The sequence below is a fragment of the Petaurus breviceps genome, unplaced genomic scaffold (genome assembly GCF_028583685.1).
Source record: "Petaurus breviceps papuanus isolate PSGF00001 unplaced genomic scaffold, PetGlider_PUasm1.0 214, whole genome shotgun sequence".
NCBI lineage: Eukaryota > Metazoa > Chordata > Mammalia > Diprotodontia > Petauridae > Petaurus > Petaurus breviceps.
In genome coordinates, this window is record NW_027185863.1 from 20,741,447 (window position 1) to 20,760,850 (window position 19,404).

The following is a 19,404-nucleotide window of genomic DNA, read 5'->3' on the forward strand; positions in this document are numbered from 1 at the left end:
GGCGGCGGGGGGTGGGTGGGGGGACTCAAAGAGAGTTTTTGCTTTGGGGGTATAGCTGAATTCTGGAATCATTCGTTTGGAGGAGCGCTCGAAGGTCCACTGTAACTCAGATGACTCAGTAAATTCGCTTGCAGCAATCACCAAGTGCACAGATCATTTTTTGCTTTAGGTTTATATTATTATTATTTTTTAATCGGAAGAATTGGAATTACGGGCGCAATACTTGGTCCTATTCAGGTACGGAAATCTCAAGGAGTTGGGAGAGGCTTTGCAAAAAGGGACTTGGAGCGGCTCGAGCATGGCTGTGAGGAGGGACTCCGTTTGGAAGTACTGTTGGGGAATTTGGATGGTTTTATTCAGGACTGCAATTTCCAGATCGATAGTTTTAGAACCGATATATTGGAATTCCTCGAACTCCAAGTAAGTTTCATTCGCCCATTTAATTCCCCTTTCCCTTCCTTCATCCTCTTGCATCTTCTTTTGCCAGCTCCTGTATTTCTAATCGGTGTCAACATCGTAAAAACGGAATTAGAGATTCAAAGCGCACTTTCCCCCTCGCCAGTGGCACCGTGCTCCCCCGGGGTTGGTGCGGTATTCTCAAGTGCTTTCTCCCAGAGGAAGGTGCCACGGCCGTCGCTGAAACCGCCGTCTCGGATCACGTCTTCTTTTTATTAATCTAACCACCGAGCCTTAACCCTTTCCCCTCTCCCCGCCCCCAACCTTCCTTCTCTAGTCACTTTTCACTAGGTGGAGACTCCCTCCTCTGGTTTAGAGCCTTCTGCTAGAGCAGCGGCATCCCCTAGCTTCTGGGCCACCGAAAAAAGAAAAAAACATCCCTTTCCTCTTCCCATCCCCCAAAGGAAAGCAAAGAAAGCGTTCTTCGGTGCTAAAAGCCTTTGGTTTCATCTTTCACTCCACTGAAAGGTGTCAGATTATCTATACCTGAGCCTCAATTCTTTAAGAGGAGGGGGGAAAAAACCCTGGCCACAACAAACGTTACGCGCTGGAGAGGTGGGAGTGTGTGTGGGGAGGGGAGCGGGGGCCGGGGGCAGGGGACCGGGGAGTGGGAGAGAGGCTGTGGAACGACAGCAAAGATCTCTTTTATCCATAGGAATTGATTTGGTTGCAAGGTGAGGGTGAAATTAAGAAGCGTAATAGCTGGATCTCGTGTGCGTGTGATGGGGCGGTGGTGAAGAGGTGGAAAGGAAAAAGGATCAAGAAATCCCCAGGGATTAACAAACAAAAACCCCGTTTGATTCCCACCCCCACTCCGCATTTCTAAGCGTCTATACTTCTCACGGGCAACCCTTACCGCTACCTCATCTGGACAGCCAACCCGAGGCAATACTACCCATGGGGATTTGCAGACAGCTACTACCGCGAATCCAAAGATAGAACTTGGGTGGCGAACTTGTATCTCCCTACTCCGCATCCCCCAGAGAAATCGAATTTTAAATTGCATAAACGCTTCTTTGCTTCTATACCGCTCTGTGCTTCTCTTCATTAACAAGCCATGGAAGAGAGCTGGATGTGGTTATAATAGCGGGCTCTTTATGGAAAGAGTTTTTACTTGAAGCTAGGGGGTTTACATTCATTTGCATCCTAAAATATTCCAATTTTGAGATAGAAGGAATCTGATGTTCTGGAAAGGATTCCTTTGTGATGACGGATTCCTTAGAAGGTACAGTGTTCAGATGTGTTTTATCTCGATAAGAACTCAATCTAGGTTGTATTTACCAAATCTAAACTAAACAAAAGTTTTATTTAGAGAAAGGGTGGTTTTATGACGTCTTCATCCTTTACCAGCACCTCCCTACTACCTTCGAACCCTATCCACCTCTATTACTCGGCAAATTTGGATGAAAGGTCTAGGAGAGCACAACTTTCTGTGACGGATATTACACTAAACTGAGGCTTCAGTGAAATACATTTTTAAGAATAGTAGCCAGAACTAATGCGGCAATTGTGTTTACATATGAATTCAACATTGCATATTAAACCATTCTAGGGATGTGTATCACTTCCTGCTCCAGTGAAACTTTATTTTATAGGATACCAGCATAAAGACAAGTCGGGAAAGCCTATGATGAAGTGATGTAGACTGATTTTTGAATTAGGGAGCTCTGTACTACCAGCCAGATCTGTGGCGTCTAATCCAGGTCTAAAGCAATTTTAGATTAGATTTATGGGTGTAAGAAATAGCAGTAAGAAATAGAAATAATGTCCCCTACTAAAGAATTTACCTTCCATTCTTTTTCAAGAAGAAAATTGATTATAGATTTCTCTCATCATTCTCGTGAATATTAAGATTGGATGTTCACTAAAAAAGTTACCCAAATATTCTCTATTCAAAAGGGGGAAATGATTTTAGTAATTTTCAAAAACCTTCAGTGCTACAAGATAATATTCTAAACATTTTGTGCAGTTTAGAAGTTAGTGTAAGGATTCAATTTAGCCTACCTGTCTGGACATGCTCTTTAAAAACATATGGTAATTATTATTTTTTCCTTGACTTAGAAAGTAGTGATTAAAAAGCCTACCACCCCACCAAAAATGCAATATGCCAGTTGAGTAGAGTGTAAAAGCTTAATAGGTACAAGGAACAGGATGCACTGGTAGGCCTGTTGTGGCTGAGAATACTGGCACATAAACTGCACTGGAGGAATGGATGTGTATTCTGGAGCTAGGAGCAGTTTTTTCCTACAGAGGTCACTCTTCCAATATGTAATGCTGTCAGCAGGCTGGCCCTCTTCTCTACCCTGTCTGGTTAGGCTATCCTTACTTCTCACTTTCACTAATAGGCCCTTCTTAGGTGTTGATTTTTCCTTTCATGATGGAAATGTTTGTATTTAACCCTTCTTCGAATATATTTACATTCTTCTGACTTAAGCTCTTTCAGTGTTAAACTGTGTCTTTGATTCAGCATTAACACTCTTTGTTCCTCGTGTTTCTGAATTTGGAAAGGTCCCACTTAAAAAAAAATTCAGATGATAATATTTAAGGCGCTTCCCCCCCCCCATTTAAACAAACACTATAGATACCTAGTCTTTAAAGTTATGTAAATGTGTTTTGGGATGGAATAAGTGAGCCATTGAAGGGTCATCACTGTTGTGAAGAATCACTCTATTAAACTTAGTCTTTTTCTTTTGTTGGGGTCATTGATTTATAGTCCAGTCGGAGGCCCGTACTTTGAAAGAAGCTGACATTACTGATACTGCTGTGTTTGCTCCACTTTTCAAGAGAAGAATTTCTTTCTAATTCTTGTCACTATTGTTTGCCCAGAGGATCCTGCATAATTTTTCCCTTGGAAAAGGTCATCCTCACAGAGAATATAAGAAGAGTGCTAACTTGAGAAATCAGAATTGGTTTTTTTCCTGTGGCCACCTGAAACTAAAAAACCGATGGTAAAGAACCCCCTTTTAGCCTTAATATAATAATTGCAGGCTTTTAATGTCAAGCAGGTTATTTGTGGAAGTTGCATATTCATTTCCAATGAAAAGTTTCAATTGGCAAGTCTGGCGCTACAGGAAGTAGTCAGATACATTGAAATTTAATGTCTGAGGCTAATATAAAGTGTGCCATCATGGATTTATCCTGAAACATATATAAACACAATCAGTTTTGTTTAGTTTGGAGGTCATCTTTTTTAGCAGGTGGTTGGCATAGGGAGCGTGCAGCAGCTGTTTGAACACAGGGTCCAGAAAATCCTTTGCAAATTCACCGTCTCCATAGCTACTTTCATCACACTATCCCCCCCAAATCCCAGGACATTCAGGAATTAATGAAAAGGAATGTCACATAATGAAACATAGTAACTACCCTGTAAAATTATATAAATTGCATTGCTACCTTTTATAGTCGACTTAGGTAAATGGTAGCATTTGAGGCTATTAAGTCTTCCTTTGGGGAATTCAAGAATGACTATGGAAGCATAGCTTCTATTACTTCATTAACATGCCTAAGTCAAGGATTATTTCTACCACCACCACCACACCCCCACTTCAGGGTTTTTGTTCAAATAAAATGGTACACCCCAATCCTATTCTACAAGTTCACTTGACAGGAAATGGCAGTGCCTTCATATTACTTCTCAGAATGAATTCTGCTCACTTTATTGATGATTTTGGCCAAGTCTTACAGTAGCCCAGTTATCAGGAAAAAGTGCTTTTTTGTGTCTGAGGTTGTGATTCCCTGCACACCACATGTCAGGTTAACAAAGCATTTTTCTTTCTCCATGGGATCTTTCTCTACATCATGCTCTATTCCTGATATTGATTGACTCAAGTAAAACAAAGAGTGGCTGAATAATTGGCAGATAACCTATAATACATGGACTCTGCTAGAGTCTACCTCTGAATAAATACTAACATGTCAGAGATTGATAAACTAAAACTACAATGGAGAGTCCTATTTAAACAGTCTATTCAGTCGCATATATAAGCCAGTTGCCCCCCCCCCCACCATTGTATCTGAAATTCTTATTTTTGTAAGTAAACAAATGCACATTCACTGCTGATTGAATAGCCCCTTGAACTATGCTCTGCAGCTTGAGTTTGGGTTAATCTTGTCGGGTTTTAATATAGAGAGAAAAAAAGGACAAAGCACCAGGGGTGGGAATTGTTCGGCTTTCACATCCACATTCCTCACATCTTGTCAGGATGATAAACTGTAGGTAATGGACAGTCGTTGTTTCACAGGACAACTGAGCCAGCCAGAGCACAAAGAACTCGCTAAAGCGATATCTCACAACATGTTGGGTTGCCTTCTTTTCAGGGTGGAATTTATTTGGGAATCCTGTGTCTTGGGACTGCACTTTTTAACCTCAAGCCATTACAACTTCAGGCTTCAGAAATAGGAGCTAGAGGTTAAACTGACTGGTTAAGCACTTGGTTTTAAATCTTCTACAAAGCCAAGCTGTTGACACTTGCCCTGCTAATAATGCTAAGAAATTCGAATAGCGCCTCCAACCCTAATAAGTATTCCTGACACCTATTGTAAGACGTTATTAGTGCAGGTGAATTAGCAAGAGACTTCTAGACCAGCAAGAGCAGAATTTTGGAATGCTCTCCTCTGGCCTTGCTTGAGCAGGATCAACTGGAGTATAATTGGCATATTATTTATAGTAATTATCGAAAAGCCTCTTATCTGTAAACTTTACTAAGGCCAACCAGTTGGGGAGTGCAGTAATTACCTTTCCATTGGCATTGCAGGAAAGTGATGAAATCTTTTTTTTTTTTTTTACCTCAGCTCTCCACTGATATATTTTAGTGAGCTCATTGAGGCTCAGTGTGACACATCACTTAGAGCCACCTTTTCACAGAACATTCACCTGATGAGCAACTATTTGAAATCCCTGGATAACTGCAGTGATGAGTCACAGAAATGGGAGTGGTAAGGAAAGGGAGCACATATGATAGGCCCTAATCACTTTTTTAAAAGTTTTTTTTTTTTTAATGAAAACTTTATTCTTATGATCCTTAATTGCAAATTAGGAAAAGTGGTCTTCTGAGAAAAATCATGATTAAAATGGCCTACATGTGTGGCTAATCTCTGCCTTCTTTTGCTGCTGACATAAAGAACCAGTTTTTCAGGTCACTTATCATACATCTACATAGATTTGCTTATGAGCTCACCCTTTGTGGAGCCTTGTGGAGACTTAAATGGGAGTGTTCAACTGTTTAAAATATTTTGATTAAAATATGCAGAACCCATAGAACTATAAGCTTCTAGCCAGGACTTAGTTCTTTCAGGGAAGAGGTTTGGGTTTTTTTTTTTTTTTTTGGAGGGGAGAATTAAAGAGAGATGGCATATATGAAAAGCAAAGAAGGAAGGATGGCAAATGGGACAGCGTTAGAACAGCTTGGAAAAACTCCTGTGGCTTCATTGTCTCTATAAAGGCAGAGAATACAAAGACGTAAGCAATTCAGCCCTTCTCCCATGATGGAAAATGTAAACCGTTGACACGGCTCCCCTGCTTAACTTATTTAATTCTCATTTTAAATTCAGCACTATACCAGCCGTGTGAACTCTGAAGATTTCTTTAGTAATCCATTTTGTAGTTCCGAATCAAAAACAAAGTGAAAGGGTCTGACACAATTTGCTTTTATTTTTAGGCAAATCAACCCTGGTCATAGTTAATAAGGGGATTACAACCCAGACTAGGTCTTTACAGATGTAATGTAAATCAAGGGCAGAGTATAAAGAAACTGATCCCTTTTGATTGAAGTATGGTAAAAAGGCATAGAGAAACTAGCAGCAGTAATCTGATTGTATGGCAATAAAACCACCATTTTCTGTCTTTCAGATAAAAATAATGTGGTAAATCCATGCAGTTCATAAGATGTAAAGGCAGATAAAGAGTGATACCATGGCAACATATAGATTAGCTTGATGTTAAAAATGACATGTCTCTGAAAAGGGTGTAGAAAACTAAGGTCCTTGCTCGAGGCTGTTAGGTATTATGTGAGAACTGCACAGAACTTGGAAACTAGGATTAGAAAGTATGAAAGGCCTACTTGTGGCCTGGGATGGTTAAAGGAGTGAAGAAAAGCTGCTCAGTTCTTGCTCATTGGTGGTGTATAATATGGTAAAGGTAGATTTCATTTACTGCCCTTTTTTTCCTTTTTTTCCCCTCCCTCCCACCTCCCCCCTTTTGGGGGAGATTTGGACTGATTAAAACTTCAGATCACTGCAGTTGTTAGGCTATGGAAGATTTTCCTTTTTAACTCCTGGCCTAACAGCAGCAACTATTCTGTAGGATTAGCTGCACTCTGAGTTTGTTTCCTTAATCTATTTGGGCTTCAGGCAGGGACATGCTGGGAAGGAACAGAGACCAGAGGGGATAGGTAGGGCTGGGGTTATCTGAAAAGAAAACAGAGACCTTTTGATTTCAGCCATCTTTCAGACTGGTCTCACTCTCACACTGCATGGGAGAGGCAAAGATAAACATTACACATTGTCCCTCTCCCTCAGCAAGATAATTCTTCTGTCATTTTTGCATTTCCCACCCTACCAAAAATAAAAGGGGGAAATCCAGTTTTAATTCAAATTAGCAGTAAATCCAATATGCCAAAAGGGATGTGGCTAATCCAGGTGATATTTTACTTCTGAAATGTCAAAATCAATCTCTGGGTTAAGGAAGACAGGCTGTACTAGACTTTGTGAAGATTTCATAAGAAACAAGTTTAATGGTCTGTAGCTTTGAAAGTAAGATCCAACATAGTTGTTCTATGTAGATCTTTTATTGCACCTATCCTGAGCAGCCTTGTAAAGACATTGATCTTTTCCTTTTGCCCTCCACACTTACAATTTAGTTATTTTTTTTAAAGGCCTTTGAACCTATCATTAGGTACCATGCAGAGTTAACATCCTATAGGAACAAGCCCCAAAGGAAATATTTGCTTTATTGCCTGTCATTTCGTGCTGCTAGGAAAGATCTTACCATTACTTTGAGTGAGCCTACACTTTAAGCACTAAGAAAATACTGAAGGTGTATCTTGAGGGAGGGAGTAAATTTCAGATGTGTTAGACAAAGTGGAATTAAGTGGTGTATTCTTGGAGGCCTTGGTTATGGCAGCTTTCTAAGTTCCTACACTTGGCCAATGAAAGTCTCTGAAAGATCTTAATTAGACCTTCAATTTTCTATTGAAGTTTTTTACCCTGATAATCCCTAGACACATCTGAATTGCTGGTAATCATATTTATTCTTTAGTAGAATTTAAGGAATTTTTTTCCCCCTTCTTGGTTTTGTTTTTGGGATGTTTTTCGTTTTACAAAATGTCACACAAGCAAATAGACAGTGCCTGTGGAGTGCTGGTGCATTCCACCTCCTTGCCTAATTTAACCTTCAGTAGTCTATATCAAAAGATCTTTTTTTTTTTTTTTCATTTATCCAGACTCTGCTAAGCCAAGGGATACCCACTTCTAATTTACAGGCTGGTCACATCCAAGCACCTTGCATTCTGCATTTGACAATGATTGCTAATGGGCCATTCAACTAAAGTATTTGCTTGTTAACAGGGAACAGAGCATGATAAATGTCCAGCAAGCTTGCGGCCTCCTTCAGCTTTTCAAATGCAGACTGGTGCATATTTATGGCAGGCAAATGACAAAAGAAGTAGCTGAATTACTCTGGCCTTATGCTTTCAGTTAGAACTAGGGTTAAAGTGATTAAAGAAATAATGCAAAAAGCAACCTCATTTGTTTGCTTACCATTATACACCATTTAGCTTTCCAACCTACTTGCCATGACACATTTCAGAAATATTATGGATAAGGGTAGTGTATCTATCTAATAAACCATAGGAAAGAGTAGGTGATCATTTATGAACTATTTTCTATGCACTGAATGCCAGGTAGGCCTATTTATGTAGCTCCTACAGAGAATCAGCAGTAGGTTCTATAGTATCAAAATATTGTTCATTTTTATATATAAATTTAAGGGTATACTTAGGGTCCAGAAAATTTTGCAGTTGGTGAATGTATTCATGCTGATTTCAAATAAAAACACGTAATATGAGAAAGTCCCACTGTGGAAAACAAGTCTGGAAAACAAGCTCTTAGTAGTTTTCTAAACAACAGATGATGGGGAAAATGGCAATAATGAAGTGTTAGTTGGTTTGCTCTTCCTGTTCTCCAAAGTACTAAATATGTGGATTTCCAAAATAGTTAAGTGGCAGGTACACATTAGGAAGGCTCTAAGTGAATGAATACCCCCTAGGTGTCCTGCACCATTTTGATTTCAAAGCCCATCATTGTATTTCAATACTACAGAACCTTTCTATTTTCTCTTTCTGATTAAAACAATCACCCACATTCTCCCTTTGCTTTACTTCGGTGGCAGCCAATTTTAATTAGAGGTTGTGCTACATTCCTGTAGTTCTCACTAGCCAGGTCTGCATTAGACCCGAGGCATTTTATCCTTCAGACAAACCCTTCTCACACACTCACTTTTGCTTCTCTTGCCCAGATTTACAGAATTTTTAAAATGTGAGTTGTAAAGGAACATTAATACAGCTCTCTCGTTTTATAGGGGAGGAAACTGAGACCCAAAGCATCTTATTGTGGTTAAAGCACAGGATTTGGAAAGTGTTCCTTACTAATTGTGTGACGATTAGCAAGTCACTTAACCTCTCTCTAACTCTCAGTTTACTCTTCGGTAAAATGGAGATAATAATACTTGCACTACCCACCCTACAGGGCCATTGAGAAGATTAAATGACAATATGTCAAAAGTGCTTTGAAACTCTTAAAGCTTTACAAAAACGAATTGTTACTATGAATGAATAAACGAATAAAGCATATTAAATACTATGTGGAAAGCACTATGCTAAGTGCTGGGTGTAGAAATAGAGAAGTCAGAGGCCCTGCTCTCAAGGAGCTCACATTCTAATGGGGAAAGATTACAAATAGGGAAGGTTTCAGCTGCAAGTCAGGTGGAAATGGCCCTTGGTTCGTAGGGTGCAGAGGCAAGCAGATGGCAATTTTTCTTCCCTGTGATTTCCAGTGATAAAATCTTGGTTTCTGCTTTTGAATCATTTGGCCATGCTGTGAAGGCTAGGTTGGAAGCAGAAATGGTTGGAGGGGAGAGGGGGGGAGAGGGGAGCTGTCACTCCCAGGGTTCCTCTACCTTTTGGTGGCATTTGGTTAGCAATTGTTGATGGTGGTAATGAGGAAGATATGCCCCCTCTCCACAATAACTTCTCCCCTCAGTCATGGTTGTTGGGGCTGGTCTGGAAGGAGGTATGGTTTTTATCATCATTAATCATCATCATCATCAATTTATTTAAATGACTTGTCCAGAGTCACACTGTGGCAGACCCAAAACTAGAAAGTTCAGATATCTTGACTTCTAGTCCCATGTTCTCTCCACTAAACCATAACATTCATCTGCATATTTGAGATTAAGATCAATGTGTTTGGGGGATGGGGAAAGGAATGAGTAAATGATTATATGGGTAGAGTCTTTCTCCTGTGTGTTTTCTAATTCAAAAACTCTGGGGAAGTTTAGACCTAAAGAACTGTTTTTGTGTGTGTGTACTACCTTTTCATATCTATTTTATACTCCTGGAGACTCATAATACCTTTCCCAGAATGCATTTTCCCCACAAAAAGTGTTATAAATAGTTTTAGGGGAAGGAGGTAACAGAAATAGTGAGATTAGCACTCTGTTGCAGGCCCATTACTTATTAAATATATATAGGGGACTTTCCTGGGAACTCCCAATTTAGGATATGTTTATATGTGAAAATATGGGCTTAATTCCAAACAAATGTGAAAGAGGAATGTTCAGAAGATTATTCATTATTATGGGAATTTCTGTATTGCATACATACCAAATTTATTTCTAAAGATGTCACTTTTATATGAACACCTCTAAAGGCATAACCAATTATTATATTATCATATTCTTAAGAAAAAGTTTGTAAGCAGTGGGAAAACCTAGCTCTTGCCCTTATAGAGTAGTGGAATCGGGCATTGAACTTGGAGTGAGAAAGGCAGGGGTTCAAATCCTACCTCATAATCTTTCTAACTGTGTGACGTAGGGTTAGTCTCTTAGTTTTATTGTGCCTCAGTTTCTCTGTAACATGAGGGGGCTGGGCTTGATGGCTTTCTAAGGTCCCTTCCAGTTCTAAAGCTATCATTCTATGAAACTCTCAGTTACTTATGGGTAGATGTTACTTCCCAATTTCAAGAAACTGATTTCTGTTTTTAGCCTATGCATTGACTCACATTACAATTCTGTGATTTAGTAAGTAGATGACTGTTTTAATAAAGGATAGACTTGGAGGCAGAAGACATGGCTTTTGAATCTGATCTTAAGTCCTTAGCTGTGTGACCCTGGGCAAATCACCTAAAGTCTTTGAAGCTCTGTTTTTGTTTTTTTCTCTATAGAATGAGAGTAACAATGACACCTTCCTCTAAAGATCAAATGAGGTGATATGTGTAAAGTGCTATTGTAAACGTTGGAACACTATATAATTACAAGTTGTTACTATTTTTTCCTAAAGTTGCTATATCTTAAAAATTAATTACCCTCAGGCCACTTTGTAACCAGTCTCCCCTCTGGACTTAACCTAGGCTGTTCCTTAAGTGATGGCCATGTACTCATTGGACCCATATTTGAAACCTTTCTAATTTGCCAGACTGGCTGCCAGAGTTTATGTTCCTCAGGCTTAGCCTCCAACAGCACAAGGTCATTTGTGTGATGCACTGAGGCATCAGAGTAGTGCTTTAGTGGAGGATCATGGGTAAATGTAAGAAATAAGGAAAAGAAAAAAAAAAACGGACAGGACAAGTGAAAAAGCAGTGGTAATATTTTAACCTGAACATAGGCTGTGCAGGTAAATAGGTATTATATGTCGTCCATAAACTTATTGCTATGCTATTTTATATACCTAGATTATGGCCCTTAGGAAACTTACAGCAGAAATTCGATTCAATAAACACTAAGCAAGGCACTGTAAATACCCAAACAAAAATAGTCCCTGACTTCAAGGAATATACACTCTACTGAGTGCTTAAACATATATTCATGTGAAAGAAAAGAAGGGGAAGAGTATTTGTACAGTGTCTTCTATGTGCTAGACACTGTGCTAAGATTATTCTCTCAAACAGGTTAAGTGACTTGCCCAGGGTCACATAGCCAGTAAGTATCTGAGACCAGATTTGAACTTAGGTCTTCCTGACTCCAAGGCTGAGGAAGACCTCAGACACTATCATTGTGATTCTGGGCAAGTCACTTAACCCTGCTTGCCTCAGTTTCCTCATCTGTAAAATGAACTGGAGAAGGAAATGACAAACCAGGATCCTTGCCAGGAAAACCCCCAATGGGGTCACAAAGAGTTGGACATGACTGAAAGCACCCAAACAATAAAGGGTGGAGATTTAACAATAAGTTCTATGACCTATAAGCCTAACCCCACTGAATATTGTTAATTGGTTCTGTGAAAATATTACAAGCAAAGTTAGTTCCATGTAAAGTGTTAGAAATTATTTAGAATATTAGTTTAGGAACTTAACAGTGGGATTTGCTTCTAATGCATTAAAAGTATTTCAGAATAGTGCTGTTCAGAATAAATTTATCCCTGTGTATGTGAAGAAAATAAAACCTGGCACAGTTGATTACATAACATTTAGAGCTTGAAAGGGCATTAGAGATGTAGTCAAATTCTTTCATTTCCACTATGAGAAAACTGAGGTTCTCCAAGGTCACTCAGTAAGTGGCTGCTAGGGGCAGCTAGGTGGCGCAGTGAATAGATCACTGACCCCTGGAGTCAGGAGGACCTGAGTTCAAATGTGGCCTTAGATACTTGACACAATTAGCTGTGTGACCTTGGGCAAGCCACTTAACCCCAATTGCCTTGCCTTCCCCCCTCAAAAAAAAAAAAAGAGTAAGTGACCAGGCTAGGATTTGAACCAAGTTCTCTCACTCCAAATCCATTGTTCTTTCTACCTTCACTACAGATCATTACATGATTAAATTAGCTTCCATTACTGGTTTCCCCAGTGTATCAGAAATGAATGACCCAACTGTGTCCTGTTCCAGTTCACCTTCACATAAGGCAAATACTAAATGATTACTCCATTCTTTGTCACTGAAAAATTAAGTAATCTGTTAAATGGAAATTAGTCTTTAGGATAGAAAATGTAGTTAATTTCTACTGCATTGGCCCTCTTGTTTAAAAAAACATATTCAACCAATATCCATCCAGACTTTTAATATGTGGGTATGTTAAGTGCAACCCAGCCAATTTAAACTTCTTATGGTTAAAATACTGATCAAAACAAGAGTAGAAAGATAGATAGAATTTCTTTGTTGCTTTGTTAATCATTTTTATATATGTTATTTTATTCATAAAGTTTTTTGTAATATAAATATAGTGATTTCCAAATGGTTTCTTTCTAATTACTAATATAACAAGGTTATGCCTCATGAAACCAGAAGCAGTTACTAGGCCCTTAAAGGGTAACTGTCCACTTATTACGATATATGATAATAATATATTTATTTTACATTACTCTCTTGTATATTGAAAGGCATCTGTTTTATGAACCGATCAGTTTTGAGGAAAGAAAAAAAGGTCAGATAAGCAATGAGTTGGGTTGGCTAGAGGCCGGGTTTGTATAAAGGCTAAGGAGATAGTATGACATCTTTTTAAAAATCTAGTCACAATTAAATGCCATTTTATTTTGGATTTTGGGATCTTTGCCAGCTTCCAGCTTGTCAGAGCTGAGAAGACTCAAATCAAGTCCAGGCCTATTTCTACAGCAAACTGGAATCCTGGCTTCTTGCCTGTAGATTGATTCAATGTACCCCATCTGGCTTTTGATGTTCTGCAAGTTTGAAGCAGTTTGTTTAAGGAAGCTATGCAGTGAATCCTGGTGAACCTATCTGTCTTCATATATTGCTGTAATTCGAAGTCTAGGATGGTGCATCTTTTTGAATTTGCATTTTCACTGGTGCATACCATCTGTTTACCTATTGACTGAGCAGCAGAGGGTCTCTATACCTGATTGGATAAAAAGTACAGATTTGGAGTCAGGAACATCTTGACTCCTTTTGGGGCCCTGAGGCCCAACTGCATTCAGTGTCTGCACTTTATTTGGCTTTCTTCATGTTCAATTAACTTCAGTTTAGTTCAATAGCAGCCTGTTTTAATCACTCCACATCGCTTACCATTTTTTTTTTTTTTTTTGGTCAAGGTAATTGTAGGCTGCTCAGGGTGGTTGAGCGAGAGAAAAACTATGTTGGCCACAAAATTGCTTTATAGCACATATCATATTTTTCAAGGACATATATTTAGTAGAAAATATATGTTTAACCATGAATTGATTACCCATACTAAGATCATAGGTTTAGGGCCTGGAAGGGTGCTAGAAGGGAAAAGGGACAAGCATTTTTTTTAATGTCCGTTATTGTGCCAGGCACTAAATTAGGAACTTTAATTTAATCCTAGATATTTATATGGGCCAACTTTACCCAATTTTGCAGATGAGGAAACTGAGAGAGAATTAAATTAATTGTTTGAGTGAATACAGTAAATCAAAGAGGTGAGATTTGAACTTGTGGCTTTGTACCTAGGACTCTATCCATTGTTCCATTACATCATTTGTTTTTTTGGTGAATAACACCATACCTTGAAGTCTCTGTGATTGTGTGTGTATGTATACATATGTATGTGTGTGTACATATACATATACAGACACAAACACACATTATTTTTTTTTTCCTTTAGGCTTTCTGCTTTCAGGGAGTAAACAGTGAGCTGTTTTTAACCATTAGAGGAATAACTTCCATGAATTTGCTAAAAAGGAAAGGGTGTCTTCCTTGTCATGCTTGAGTATAAAGCAGTAGTGCCAGTGACCTAAGCTGGAGGGGGTAAACAAAGGGGGGGGGGAGGGGGGGGGAGGGGAGGGGAAGGGGAGAGAGGGGGAGAGGGAGGGAGAGAGAGAGAGAGAGAGAGAGAGAGAGAGAGAAAAGCAAGGAAGAGGCCTAACTTGGAATTCTCTGGTTACATAGCAGCCACTTATCTGATTTATGAAGGACTGCTAAGACCTTCCTCCATACAGCACCTTTATTGTACCAGTTTTAACGTGTCCCTGGAAAACTGTTGCCAGGGTTATAATACCAACTCACACAGAGACAATATTCAGAGTAGAATCTAAGATGATCCCTTGCATTCAGTCTTTTGAACTGGGTTCACAGGGAACTCTATCTAACTACACACTTTAAAAAAAAAGACAAATCTTGAGTGGTATATATTACCTTTTGTATAATTTAAGAGCTTCAAAATAGAAAAAAAATTTTTAATTATGTGTGGAGAGGACATTGGTGATGTGAAAATATACATCATTCCAACTCTAGGTTGTAATACATTGTAATATTACTATCTATCTATGTATCTATCTATCCCATTTCTTTACTTTCTCAAATAAGTAATACAACCTAGACTTTAACTGGATTATTTAGGAATGCTTTCATCTCTGTAGTTTTCTTAAAGCTAGATGAAAATACTCTTTAAATTTTATATATCTATATGTATATAAATATAAGAAATAGCCACTGTTGTCTGCTGTTTCACCTATAAATAACCAGAGTCCCCACCCTCTTTTATAGACTTTTGCTTAGGAGCATGGCTTAGAACAAGACTGTGCAGGTGAGAATAAATTACAGTTGGGAAAGAGAAGACTCTAAACTCTTTTTGTCTATGGGTTATGAAATATTTGTTTCAGTAAGGGAGGCAGTAGAACCAGCATAGTGCCTTATGGTATGAATGAAATCATCCATTTGCTATCCTCCATCCCCCATCTCCTTGTCCTGTATATCAATCATTTTTTAATCCCTACCCCCGTTGTAGGGGATTTGTGGAATTTTTTAGAAACTTTGAAAACTGTGAGTTTTGTAGGGGGGGGGGGGTTGAAAGGGGGATGGGACTACAGAATCACCTAGATAAATGCCTCAGTTTTCATTCTGAAAGAGATAAGTGGGAGTGGGGTTTTTGTTTTGGTCTCTTTCGCTTTTTTTTTTTTTTAGCTCATACCGGCTGGTTTGTGTTAACCTGTAAAGAAAAAACATCTCACGTACATCCCACACATGGGTTTAGTGTGTCTGCTTTGTTTTCAGGCGATTAACACACTGTAGTTCTGTATCTTTTAAAGCAGGAGATATGTTTTTCATCGTCTGCTTGCAGTATATGTTACCACCCTCCTTGTGGAACAGGTTTTTATTACAGTGTAATCAAGACACATATAAAGAAAAACAATAAATAATTGGGGTTTTTTTCTGGGAGAAAGGGGGAAAACTATTATAATCTTCTTAGGAGCGTTTTTAAAATAAAGCTTTAATTTAGCATCAGGTCTTCTTAAGCATTGTGCGATAAATAAGGAAAAACACCAATATTAATATCAAAGGGAGTCAGTTTTCATTACAGTAAAGGTTCGATTGTGCAGTGCTCTAGGCAGTGAAATTTAATATTATTGTGACTTGTACAGTAATTGTAGAATGACAGAGGGAAATGGATTAAGTATAAATGTAAGTGTACACAATAGCACATGGACTTTGTCATATGGAAGTTTAGGATATTGGAGCAAAGAGAGAGCCCTCTGGCTCCATCATTATGAATTAGTATTGTGTAAATAACTAGACCCTGGACTGCAGATTGATTTCTTTTCTCAAATATACATATATGTATACATGCATGCATGACATGTGCACAGATGCATCCATGCCATTTGTAACTGCACTGGAGAGTTGTGGAACTGGTTTTTGGCCCATATGCTTACAATGCATTTGATTCTCTGAGGTTATCATCTTTCGTTGGAAAAAAAAAAGATTGTTCTTGCTGTTGGTGTGAACCTTGAAATGCACACCCCTCACTTTTAGCTCTGAGATTCATAACATTTTAATGGCCCCAAATCAAATAAAATCCCTGATTTGCCACTTTTCTTTTCCTTGAATAAACTAGGTTCAAGTTGCAGATGATCTTTGTTTTAGAAAAGTGTGAAGGAAGGGGCACCTGTGAAAACAGGCAATTGTCCCAACCCACATACACATTTATAGAAAATGTCAGTTAAAGCTTCCAATTTCTGCCTTCTTTCTTGGCAGTTTAAAACCAAGGAGATCTCGTGGTGCTGGTTGCTTGAAGCTTCAAGGTAATTGCTTGATGCCGCAAGAGTTGTATCTGGTAACTTAATTCAGTATAAACCTAATATCCCATAGCTACACCCCACTCTCTCCCTTGCTTTCTCTATAAGTATCTGCAGAAACCTGTTCTAATGTTAGAGTGCAAAAGGGGGCAGTAAAGGGCTGTCCACAAAAATGGAAATATTTTTTCAAGGGTTCTTTTTATAGCCAATACGGCTGTAGTAATGCTTGGGCCTCTGATTTTATTTATTCATTTTAAAATGAGGAAATTTTTTTCTTTTTTTGGCATTTAGAGACTGCATCATTAAACAATCTAGCATTTAAATCAATGTAAAACAGAATATCTTGCCTATATAGGAAATGGGCCATCAAATTGGAAGTATGGACCTAAATCCTGTTTCAAAAGTATTTATGTAGTTCTTAACTACTTAAAATGTTCCCTAAAGTAATCTGTACTCCCAATGAACATAGAGCTCCTTTTCCTTCTGTAGTAATGTAATTACATCTCTGCAGAAAAACCAGAACAAAACAAAACTTTTAAGGTTGAGGTTTCTAGTTGAAGTACCAAAGTGTGTGGTAATGTCATAGGTCAAGAGTTGGGCTTTGATCCAGAGCAGCATGCATCATTTATCAAGAGTTAACTAGGGGAAAAAAATAGCCAATTGCAATGAACCTTCAGAGTGTTTTCTCATTCAGAAATTTTGGAATAGTTTATAAAGATTGGGCTCTAACCAGTGGTCCATGGCATTGGCAATTAATAATTAAAAGAAGAAAGAAAGAAAAAAGGAAAATCTTTTCGGAAAAAAATACATTTCTCCTGAAACATAGTAAACTGGAAGTATGTTTCATACATATATAGGTCGCTAGTGAATAAATCTATGACTGTATATATTTTTGACTTAGTAGTGAAGTGTGTGAGTTGAGGATTCAGATTCCTAGAAATGTAACCCCACTCCTATCTTCAGAGAGTATAAAGATCAAACACAGCAAATTGATTGAGAATAACCAGGGCTGCGCATTATCATGTCTTTTGCAGTTCCAGGAATTGTGGACTCATCTTACTAAGGGTATAATTTTGTTGCATTAAATTGCAGACCAAATGATAGCACCCCAAAACTTTAAAAGTGCACAGACATTTTCAATATTCTATGTAATTATTCTAAGATCTACAGAATACTGAAAAGTTAAAATACACATTAGTGTGTCTCTTTGAAAATACAGACCATATGGGTAATTTTTTATAATGGGTCTAAGAAAAACAGTTGTGTTGAAATTTTGAATCATGTAATATTTTAAATGGATTATTTATACCAAGAAAACCTAGTGTTATCCTTGGTATCCAAAGGGAAAAAAATAGAAGTTGAATGATGGCAAGAAATCTGGACAAAAGTATTTTGATATTGTAATAGAAGAAATGTTTATAAATTATGCAAAATCAATACTAATAAAATGCAATTTGTACTCTTAACATTTCAGAATTTAATTGCAAATAAGTTTTTGGTAATATGTTTAAACATTTTGCCAACTTCAGGATACCAGACTTGAGATCAAAATTAGTTTTTATTGTGTAACATATTATAGAATAGAAGTCTGCCATTTTTTATAGGTTTTGAACCAAGTTCTGCAAAATAAATTAGAAGGGAATGGTGTTGATAAAGTTCAATGACATATTTAATTTGCTTTTACTTTTTTTTTGTTGAAACAAAAATGTTTGATTCTGTTTCCTTTCATCCTATTACATTATTAACAGGTCCTCCCCTTTCACAGGTGAATGCTGCATGCTATATATATAAATAATTTTTAAAAGGGGATTTATGTGAATACCATTAAACAGAGAAATAGTTGAAGAGCTGAGAAACTGGCATCTTTAAAGTAAGATGTTCTGGTGGTTTATTTTCTACAAGCACCATCACTTTTTCTCTCTAGCTGTAAGGACGTGCCTTTCCCAGTTAGCTAAGTTTGAAAGGCCAGGCAAAGAAGTTTGTTACTCCATTATTATTTATTCTCACCACTTACACTTTTACTTTGTGCTATTTCCATATTTATGTATGCAATTTCCACTACAGTAATTTGTTCTTGTTTTTTAAAAGTGTTTTAAAATGGCTTCCTTTTACATGTATGAGATGTCTCTCAATAAACTCTTAAGTAGTATAACCATGTGGAAGAAGTGATATACTTGTGAGTCACAGCTTGGGTTCAAAATCCTGGCTCTTCTACTGTATGATCTTGATCCAGTTATTTAACTTCTCTGGGCCTTAGTTTCTTAATCTGCAAAATGGGGGGGGGGGAGCAGGGTTGGATGAAATGATCTCTAAAGGTCTCTTCTGATTCTAGGTCTATGAACCTATAATCCACAATGTTTATTGGTACATCAAGTGGGCAGTAGATAAATGTTTCTGTCTTGATTGGCTCAATCTGAACAAATGCTTAAGGATCTAATTGGTCATGTGTTAGAGAAGATGGGAAGCAGGACAAATGGCCCTCCTGTCTATGGAATGATTTTTTTTCATACATCCTTTTAGCCCTTTATGATTTTGGAGATAGAGCCTGAGCTGAAAAATGGTTTCCCCTTTCAAAAAATATAGTTTCAATTACATAGCCCAGCTCATCTCCAATAAGAACAAGTACGGGAGGAGAAAGATAGTACTCTGTTACTTGGGTTACCCTTATAGAATATAGTATAAACAGAGAGAGAGACAGAGAGAGACACAGAGAGAGAGAGAGAGAGAGAGAGAGAGAGAGAGAGAGAGAGAGAGAGA

At 38.0% G+C, this 19,404-nt stretch overlaps 1 protein-coding gene across 1 annotated transcript in view; it reads left to right on the forward strand.

Annotated features, from left to right (window-relative positions):
- Positions 1-19,404, forward strand: part of EFNB2 (ephrin B2) — a 55,428-nt gene that overhangs the window by 846 nt on the left and 35,178 nt on the right. The window contains exon 1 of the mRNA XM_069094141.1: positions 1-420. This exon is cut by the window's left edge and continues 846 nt beyond it. Within this exon, the coding sequence (XP_068950242.1) occupies positions 299-420 (122 nt within the window). The 5' untranslated portion in view covers positions 1-298. The remainder of the gene's footprint in view (positions 421-19,404) is intronic.